At 38.1% G+C, this 10303-nt stretch overlaps 1 protein-coding gene across 2 annotated transcripts; it reads right to left on the bottom strand.

The window, feature by feature from the left end:
• Positions 1-685: 685 nt before the first annotated feature.
• LOC308695495 (H-2 class II histocompatibility antigen, E-S beta chain-like) lies at positions 686-5882 on the bottom strand. 2 transcript variants are annotated; one of them, XM_081373654.1, is made up of 5 exons: positions 5771-5882; positions 3206-3481; positions 2843-3124; positions 1828-1960; positions 686-1659 (listed from the first exon to the last, which is right to left on the bottom strand). In XM_081373654.1, exons 1-4 carry the CDS (start codon positions 5832-5834, stop codon positions 1830-1832), a joined length of 753 nt encoding a protein of 250 aa, XP_081229780.1. In that variant the 5' UTR covers positions 5835-5882; the 3' UTR covers positions 686-1659; positions 1828-1829. The 2 variants fall into 2 exon arrangements, with proteins under 2 accessions (XP_081229780.1, XP_081229781.1); XM_081373655.1 differs by having other exon boundaries at positions 1571-1724.
• Between the last annotated feature and the right edge of the window lie 4421 nt (positions 5883-10303).

Here is a 10303-nt window from a genome sequence, read left to right as displayed (position 1 = left end):
TACATCAAAAACTATTTTGTTACAAACTACAAATACTAGCTCATGAAATTTAACAAAATAAAATACAAAATACTGATGTGAAAAATGTATTTAAATAAAATACAAGTAATTAGTATTTTGAAAATAAAAAAATACTCCCACAATAATCTTAAAGGGTTAGTTCACCCAAAAATGAAAATTCTGTCAGTAATTACTCACCCTCATGTTGTTCCAACCGCGTCAGACCTTCGTTCATCTTCGGAACACAAATTAAGATATTTTTTATTAAATCTGAGAGTTGTCTAACTCCTCCATAGGCTTCTAAGGCATTATAACTTGCTGGCCCAGAAAATGTATTAAAGACATCATTAATATAGTCCAAGTGACTCCAGTGGCTCAATCTTAAGTTTATAAAGCAACGAGAATACTTTTTGTGCGCAAAAACACCCAAAAATAACGACTTTATTCCACTTTTCATTTCCTTCTCTCTGGGCCTCTAGTTGGTTCACGTAGTGTTTTTGTGCTGCGCGTCTGTTTTGCACGTCACACGCATCACACACATGACCAGCGTCGGCCAATAGTGAGCCTACATGTGACGTACAACACAGACGCGCTGCGCAGTTATACTACGTGAACTAACTCGAGGCCCAGAGAGAAGGAAATGAATAGTGTAATAAAGTCGTTATTTTTTCTTTTATTTTTTTTTGCACACAAAAAGTATTCTCGTCGCTTTATAAACTTAAGATTGAGCCACTTTAGTCACTTGGACTATATTAATGATGTCTTTAATACATTATTTGGGCCAGCAAGTTATAATGTCTTAGAAGCCTATGGAGGAGTTAGACAACTCTCAGATTTAATCAAAAATATCTTAATTTGTGTTCTGAAGATGAACGAAGGTCTGACGCGGTTGGAACAACATGAGGGTGAGTAATTACTGATAGAATTTTCATTTTTCGGTGAACTAACCCTTTAATGCTGTTTTTAAGGTGTTTTTAACTTCTCCTGGGTTCAAAACTCATTCACTTCTTGGAGGGAGCCTGGTCTACAGGGTGTCACGTGATTTTCGTGCATCTAACCTGGATATTGCCATTGCCAACATCAGACCGAAAATATGGCAAAATCATTTACTATGGTGATAAGCATATGGTGATTTTTCTTAAGTATTTAAGTATTTGAAATACTCTAAATACACTCCCTCAAAATATTTTGTTACAAACTACATTTTATTTTTTCCACACCTGCAAAATACACTAAAGTAATTAAATACGTATTTAAAATACATTTAATTGAAATACTGCCCATGTCTGTGCACAGAACATGCTATTTACTAAATTGCATTTTACACAGCTATAAAAATGAGCTATAAAAGGGGATGTGAGTTCCCAGAGCAAACCAACTTTAGTGGGAAGTGGAGAAAGAACAAGAGGTGGAGAAAGAGACAGAGTGAAAGATGTAGAAGGAGAAGAGATGGGTCGAGTGGAAGAGGCAACAGGAGAAACCACAAGAAGACATGACATGAGTGACATCATTACTGTCAATAGTGCTGAAACATTACCCAGAAACATGAATCAGGTATGACACTCTAATTCAGTTTTCATCATCATGTTTATTATGAAACAAGAGTTAGACTGTGGGATAGTTGAAGATGATGAGGCTCCTTTCAGTCAGAATGAGGACCTGCGGTTTGTGGGATTAATATTCATGTTACTGAGCTTGATTATTCAGTGGTACTATGATCTTCTCTATCGAAATAAAAAGAGTAATTAGTTGAAAAATAAAATGCCATGATGTTTATAGTTAAGTGTTGCCTAACTGGCCTGAGTTCTGTCACTGGTGCGCTCTCACCTCTACAGCCCAGCTGATCTTATCTTGTAGTAAAGGAATCCAGAAGCTGCTATGAGGATTCCCAGCACCAGTCCAGCAGTTTCAATGGTGAACAATAGCTGGATATTAAACTCAAACTCCGGGACAGGGGGGTCTGTGAGAGACAGACATCACAATAGCATTAAATACAGTAAGGGTTAATCCATGGCTAGCTGTGCATTAAGCAGTTTTAAAGCATGACGTGAAAGTTCGTACCTGTGTCTGTTCAGCGTCTACAATGATACTATGAATTACATTAAAGGTTCATTCCACTTATTTTGGAAATAGGCTCATTTTCCAACTCCCCTAGAGTTAAACAGTTGAGTTTTACCGTTCTCGAATCCATTCAGCCGATCTCCTCTCATTCCTGCGTAATACTCAAGGACCTTTGCTGCCGTACCATGAGTCCAGCCGGCGCAATGATATCACGCAGCGCCTGAAAATAGTCCCCAGCCAGTTAACTTCCAACATGACTGGCACTCAGTTTGTAGGCGCTGCGTAATATCATTGCGCCCGCTGCACCCATGGTACGGCAGCAAAGGTCCTTGATTATTACGCAGGAATGAGAGTTTAGTTCATAGCCATATTGGCCTAGAAAATAGCAACTTTTCATTTTCAGTCGTTTAGTACATGATGTAACTACAGAATAGTCAAAGTTTAAATGGGAACATTTTTGAACATTGCAAACATCACTGACCTCCCTGACGTCTTGATTTCTTTTGCTACGGACTCAACACCCCCCCCCCCCCCCCCCCACACACACACACTTCTATATTATTGTTTTGTTTTTGCTTTTGTCTCTGTTTATATGTGGACAGTTTTCATGGCATCTGTCTGTATATAGTTCATGTGAGCTTTGATATGTTCCTGGTATGATAAATGCAATAAAGTATAACAGGTTATAGCAGGTTGGACTATTCCCGTGTGTTGTATGATTGTGTAATTGACACTACATTGGTGTGTCCTGAGGTCTGGGACAGCAGGGCTTCTCTCTCACCCCAGTCGTAGATCATGGGTTTGCTGAAGCTGGCGTGCTCCACCACACAGGAGATCTTCTGTCCAGCTTTAGGAGTGTATTCTAGCTCAGAGTGGATCTGGTAGAGCCAGTCTCCATTCGGCAGCTCCTCAGTGTTGGTCACATCAGACGTCACCACTACACCGTCCTGCAACCAGGACACTTTAATCGGCTCAGGGTAGAAGTCGTACACACTGCACATGACCAGAGCTGGGTGTGTTTTATCGCCCGGCGTCACTGAACTGAGCTTCACCTTCGGCTGCACTGAACCCAGAAGAGACACATACTCAATTACAACTAAAGATGTGTAAAAGAAGAGTTCTGTGTGAGCCTTGTGTCCCGTACCTGTTTTGTTGTAGATGGCTGCTTCTGTAATTTCAGCGTTAGGTCTGCAGAACACCTCCACTTGAGCCTTCATATGCTGTAATATGCTTGGATCTTTGTTAAAGTTCTCTGCAGTTTTCACTCCAAACTCAGTAAACCCCACAAACTTCCCCACAGTGCTGTTGAACTTTACGAGTGGATATTTATTGAAGTAGAAGCCTTCAATGAACACCATGTCACTGAGATCAGGGGAGCTGTAGATGCATTGTGTCCACCGGTAATTATAATAGCCATCCGCTGAAAAATAATGTCTTCATGAGATTATTTCAACAATAAAAACACAAGCACTTGAACACATCAGCCTGATGCTGTTATTACTGGAATGTCCTTTCTAAAACATAATGTCCAATCCATATTATTAAAACATCTATACCATCTATAATTATGAGCAACGTAAGATCTCTACAGAACAAAATTGAGGAGCTGCGTGTAAAATCCAAAGTCTGACATCAGAGGTGATGAAGTGTTTAGAGAAGTGTATAGTATCGTGTTAAGAGAAAATGTTAATAGTCACTTAGATCCACTCCAGTTTGCTTACAGGAAAGGAAAAAGAGCAGGTGATGCCATCAATAGCTTGTTGCACTTGTTTTTAAAGCACCTTGAGGATCCTGATGTTTATGCACGAGTGCTTTTTATTGAGTTTAGTTCAGCCGTCAGTACTGTTCAACCACATTTCTAAATTAGAAATTGAAAGCAGTTAAATGTAAATCCTACAGTTATACAGTGGTATCACGCCTTTTTAATAAATAGACCTCAGAGAGTCAAAGTAAATAACAGTTTATCTGAAGTGAAATGCTGTAGCACTGGCGCTCCTCAGGGTTAGCTCACCAGCTCTTCTTACGCTGTACACTAACGAGTGCTCAAGTGGGCACTCACACAACTACATTATGAAGAAGTCAGATGATACAGTCATTTTAAGTCTGCTGAAAAAACAAGATTCCTCTTCTATTTTTATTCTGAGATTAATTCATTTGTAGACTGGTGTGATGCTAATGTTCTAATAGTGAATACTAAGAAAACGGAGGAAATCATTTTTGATCCCAAGGGCATTGGAGATCATATGCCCATAGTTGTTCATAACCAAGAAATCACACAGGTGCAATCATACAAGTACTTAGGAGTACATATAGACAAATCTCTTACGTGGGACAAGCATGTTATCTGGGTGTGTGAAAGACTTCACCAGAGATTGTACTTTTTACGAAGATTGTGGTTTAATGGAGTTGATAGGAAAATTATGTTCTTTTTTATCAGTCTGTACTAGAAAGTGTGATTAGATATGGTCTGTCCACTTGGAATGGTGATCTTTCTGTAAAATCAAAATCAAAGTCACTATATATTGTTCGATCTTCAATGAAAATGATTGGACTGAAAGACTATCCTAGTATTCAGACTCTGTACGAGCAATGCACACTAAATGAGGCTAAACGGGTGTTAAGCGAGCCATCTGACGTACTCTACCGCTCTCATGTACTCCTACCGTCTCGAGGAAGGTGCAGAACTCTCCGCTTTAAACAGAACCTGTTCAAAGACTCCTTTGTACCGAGACAGTTAGACTGCTGAACATGAACTTTATTTATTTTTATGTGTATGATGTGTATATTTTGTGTAATGTTTTAATGTAAGCTATCAGGTTTTGTCGAAATGCTGGCTATGGAGTCCATCACAAATTTCCCTACCAAGGACAATAAAGTATATTTCATTTCATTTCACTTCATAATTAACAGTTTAAGAAGTCAAGTCACATTTATTTATACATCGCTTTTTACAATACTGATTGTATCAAAGCAGCTTTACAGAGATAACAGGAAAAAATGCAGCAAAGTTTGTTTCTAGAAGAAAATAGTGTCACAGTCCAGCTTACGTAAGTTCAGTGATGGGTCATTTTTGTTGTAAAAAAGTTGTTAATTTAGTTTAAGTGTAAGAAAATGTTGCTGTTAAATCTTGCCAACACTGTTAAACACCAGTTCTCTGGTTCTCATGGCAACACTGGAGATGATGCTGATACTCACACTTTACACACACTAATGAAATAGGGGGGGGGGGGGGGTTGGGGGGGTGTGGTCAAATGTAACTTTCCTTTTCATTTATTATTTAAAGCTCACTTCAAGTACTTCGATACCACAACAAAAACTACTAGCCCAACTAATAAAGTTCAAACTTTTTTTTACAGAAAGTATGGAAAAACACAATAATGGTATCAGAAAGTAGATATGACTCGAGCGCTTTATTCCAGGCTCAAATATAATAACTATAATATTCAAGACTAAAGCTCTGAAACTCCAAACAGGACACAAATGCATCATAAAGTATCATAAAAGTGCATGGTCCATGTGACTATCTGAAGCCTTCAGAAGCCATAAAAGTGCTGTGTGTAGGAAACAGGCTGAACTTCAACTAACTGAAGCATTAGATTCAATTCAGTTAATCAATAATTCAGTTGCAGAAGTGAACAATGACTTATATTTCTCACACAAAGACTTGAGTCATGGCTATAATGTCTTTAGTAAAGCGGATTAATCTCACCTGCTCCAGTGAGGACAGACAGCATCAGAATGTGATGAAAACTCAAGAGCCCTGGCAGTGACATCTTCACACACTCTCTCACACACACACACACACACACACACACTTTATCACAACTGACATAGCCAATACCCTGTTCATGTTAATGTGATCAGTGTCTAAAACCACTGACCAATCAGAGACTCTTTCTACATGTGTCAAGTGTTGCTGAGCGATATCATGCTTTCAGTTCTAAACCCCAGTTCAGATACATTACCTGTATGCTGTGGTGCTAACCCTAACCCTAACCCTAACCCTAATTTAAACACCTATTACCTTATTTGAATTATTCTCCGGTTAGGTAAAGTAAGTTAAATCTGTGAATCCGCGTCCGCTTGGACATTATCTTTCCAGTCCTGGAAACTGCCTAACCCTTGTTCATGTAAAGCCTTTCTCCTCTTCGTCCTCCTTCTTCGTTGCACTCTGTGTCTCGTCCGCAACACAGACGACGGTAAAGCTTGCATTTTTCCTTTGCATTTGCATTTGCATTTTGTTCCTCACAATGCTTTTTAATAAATGCTTAAAACATTAAGTTTGGGATGTTCTTCTTTATAAACCACTTGCTTCATATATGGTTTCAATGATTATTACAAGTGTCTTTCTTTATATAACACTTCCTTAATAACTCGTTTAACAACAACTTCTGGTGTCTTGTTTTATAAAAACACTTTCATTATAAAAGGTTACCATTATGGTTGACTACAATACATACGTGCTTCATACACAAAAAGGTGTATTTATAATAGAATAATTGCATATTTCATAACAATGCACTTGGCAGACACTTTTATCATTTATACTTTTATCACAGCTTACATTGCATTTCAAGGCACACATTTACATTCTTATCAGGTGCTGCTTTCCCTGGGAATCGAACCCCTGACACGCTCTACTGTTAGAGCTACAGGAACCTAAAGATTGCAGTAATAGATTAAACACAATAACATTTAAACTTACATTCCTGAAAACAACAACAACGACACAATCTCTAAAGTTTTAGAGAACACACAATATGAACAACATTCTCAGGTATTTATATCCAAACGTGACACTCTCTCTCTCTCTCTCTCTCTCTCTCTCTCTCTCACACACACACACACACACACACACACACACACACACTCCCACTCTCACACACACACACACACACACACACACACACACACACACACACACACACACACACACACACACTCACACTCACACTCACTCACACACACACACACACACACACACACACACACACACACACACACACACACACACACACACGCACACAAGCTCGTTCATCTCACGCTGCATTGAGCGGACACGTTCAGTTTTTCTTGTTACCCACCCTAAGTGAATGTGGGGTCGGTGCCGCGCTGGGCAAGGGATGTAACCGGTGAATTAGAGACGGTAAAGTGAGTGTGTCTAATATCATTGCTCTTTAAGAGTGTGTGAGTTGTTCCACACACATACGATGGTTCAGACTGAACGGCACTGCTAAAACTTCTATTACAGTTTTTCTCGATTGTTTACACACATTTTCTGAAAGCATGCCTCGTACTCTCAGAACTCTACACACACACACACACACACACACACACACACACACACTGGGCAAAACACCTCAATTCTCCTGCAAAATGAAACTTTACATTCAAAACAATGTTATTTCTTCTCAAAATGGTATTTTGTTTTCAAATGATACACAAACCACCATATGAATAGACATTTATAAGAACCAGTTGAACACTGATGTGCTCAATGTAAAACACTATGATGAATGTAAAACACTTCTTCTCCATTCATCATAATGACTTAGGCCTTTTTTTTGTTCATTGTTACACTTTCTACAGACAGTACATACATAAGTGTGTTGTAAAATATTTGAGAATATTGTTTTTATACTCAGAATACACGGTAACAAATATATTTTATTTTTCCCACAAAAACAATGTACACAGTGTACATCCCAACCAACACAAAGCTGCACATACAGTGGTCTACATACAAACAACAGAAGAATTGACTGTATACAGTTAAAGAAACTATGCTGCATCCTCTATTCTGTTTCTTCCTGTGGCCCTTTTATGCTAAAGCTCTGATTGCTAACTGCAAAACTGTGTGACGGGTGTTTGCCCATGTGATGAGTCAGAGTGCATATCTGAATGGAGATTTTCTGCATGAAAATTGTGCCAAAAGCAGAGAATTGTGTGTAGTGTTTTGAAAAAAGTGTGTTTTAGACCTGCAGTTTGAGTGTAAAGCAGGAATTGTCCTTGTAGTTCAGCAGGATTGGTTCAGGGGGTCGGTGCATGAGTTACATGGTCATTGTGTCTCAAGTTCCAGTATTTGTGAGTAAACCACTGAGAAAAACTGTAACATGTGAATAAAGAGGGGACGAGGTTCTGCTTACGGATCTGCTGTAATGTTTAGCTGCTGTATACCAAATCATAATTATTATCACAAATAACTGTGACAAACCTCCCGAACTCAGAATCAGAATCAGAAAGAGCTCTGCTGCCAAGTATGTTTGCACACCAGGAATTAGTTTTGACAACAACAGTACACAGACAGTAAAATACAACATAAAGAATAAAGAAAAGCAAATAAGATACAAAATAGACAAACTGTGTACAAGCAAATTTAGAGCAGATTTATTGAGTGTCAGATGCTGTGCACCAAACATCATTAACAAGCAAAAGAACAAACCCTCTTATATGTATTTGAAAGCATCCTGAAAGTGTAGTTAGTGCCCTCTCCTTTATGGCTGTCAGGATCCTGCGTTAGTCAGTTGTGCATTTGTTTTCCCTGTTCCCGTTTTGCCTGTGTTCCTGCTCATTAGTTTCTGTTGTTTCTGATTTATCACACACCCGTTTCTGTTCCAGTAATTTACCTCACTCTGTACCTCAAGCCAATAGTTCCTCTCAGTTCCTCAGTTTCGTTCCTTCTACGTGTATTGTATATCTGTGTATCTTCTATGTGAGGGAGTGTAAAATCAGTCCCTCCAGTTTTTTGTGAGCACTGAATAAAGTTAAAAATGCTGCATAATTCCCCATTTCACAGCAAAATGTCACAAAAATTACAAGATCTCTCAAAAAATAAATTATAATGATCTAATTGAACTATCCCTAATTTAATGTACGTTGTAATGCATTATTTAATGTACGTTGTAATGCATTATTTAATGTACGTTGTAATGCATTATTTAATGTACGTTGTAATCAGTGGTGGAAATGGGCAAAATTCACTGGGCGGACTATTTTGAAAAAAATAAAATAGAGGTCATCTGGCTTTAGATGACCTTTCAGATGTTTAAAAACCTTTATAATCTATAATAACTAAATTAAATAAATGATTTATTTTTATGTTTCATGCAACCCCCTGGGGTCAGCTATTGCAAATAATAAAAACAAAACGTTGTCTTTGTCTTTTGTCGTTGAACACTGGACTCTAAGTCGCCCTCCTTTGCTTTTCTCATGATGTCATCAGCAGTCTTATGTCCATGGCTTCCTTTATGTTGCCAGATTTTCTTCCAAAGTGATGCCATTTGTGCCTCCCTTGTGTCTCCACTACTGCATATTTGAAAGTCCAACCATTCTTTGGCCAACCTTGATCCCTTCATATGATGGTGTAATCCTAATCTTCCTATACTACCACACGCATCCCATCCAAGCTTGCCATTTCTGTTCTTTAGCCACGGATGGCCTTTACAGCACGAGTTGAACTGCTCCTCTGTCTAGCAGCTGGGGAGAATGAAACCTGCATTGCTGGAAGTCCCCTGATCTTCACTTTCTCTAGACTGTTCAGGTTGTTCTTCATTCTGCTCATTTTCCTCCTCATTCTTGTCCTTTTTTTCCATATCATCATCCTCTGCCTTTTCAGTCGTAGCTTTTTTGACAGGTGGTCCAAAGTAATTTAATAATGTTCTTTTCATCCTGTCGAACTGACTATGTCCTTCAAACTCTTCTCTATCTTTCAGTCGTTTTTTTTTTTTTTTTTTACTATAAATAAAAATAAGGGTGGCAAACTGTCAGTTTGTAAATGTCATTGTATTTGAAGAACAAAATACATTAATTTACAAATATTTAATCAGAATGTTAGATATTTAAATTTGTCCACAAGTTGAATAAGAGGAAAAATCTGAAATGAAACCGATACATCAGTCATACAGTGCCATTGTGACTGTAAAGTGCCAAGGAACGAAAGGTTGATGATACGCAACAACATAATGATCGCAATAAACTCCTGCTGGGGGGTCATTTGGAATATTTCAAATTTATGTGGGAAAAGGATACACAAATGAGGCATGGTTACAGTAATATTGTTTTGAAAGTTTACATTTTTTGATTCAGATTAGCCCTAAAACATGTATAGTTTTGTCAGTGTTTATTTAAAACATCCAATTATGCAGAATTATACAATGTCAATATTTAATTGAATACAATATATACTGTAGGATATGAATTTACCCCTAAATACCCATATTGTTTCAAAATGATAACTGCAAAT

Source organism: Scardinius erythrophthalmus (assembly GCF_964197995.2).
Source record: "Scardinius erythrophthalmus genome assembly, chromosome: 9".
In the NCBI taxonomy this organism is placed as follows: domain Eukaryota; kingdom Metazoa; phylum Chordata; class Actinopteri; order Cypriniformes; family Leuciscidae; genus Scardinius; species Scardinius erythrophthalmus.
This window is presented reverse-complemented; position numbering and strand designations above follow the sequence as displayed.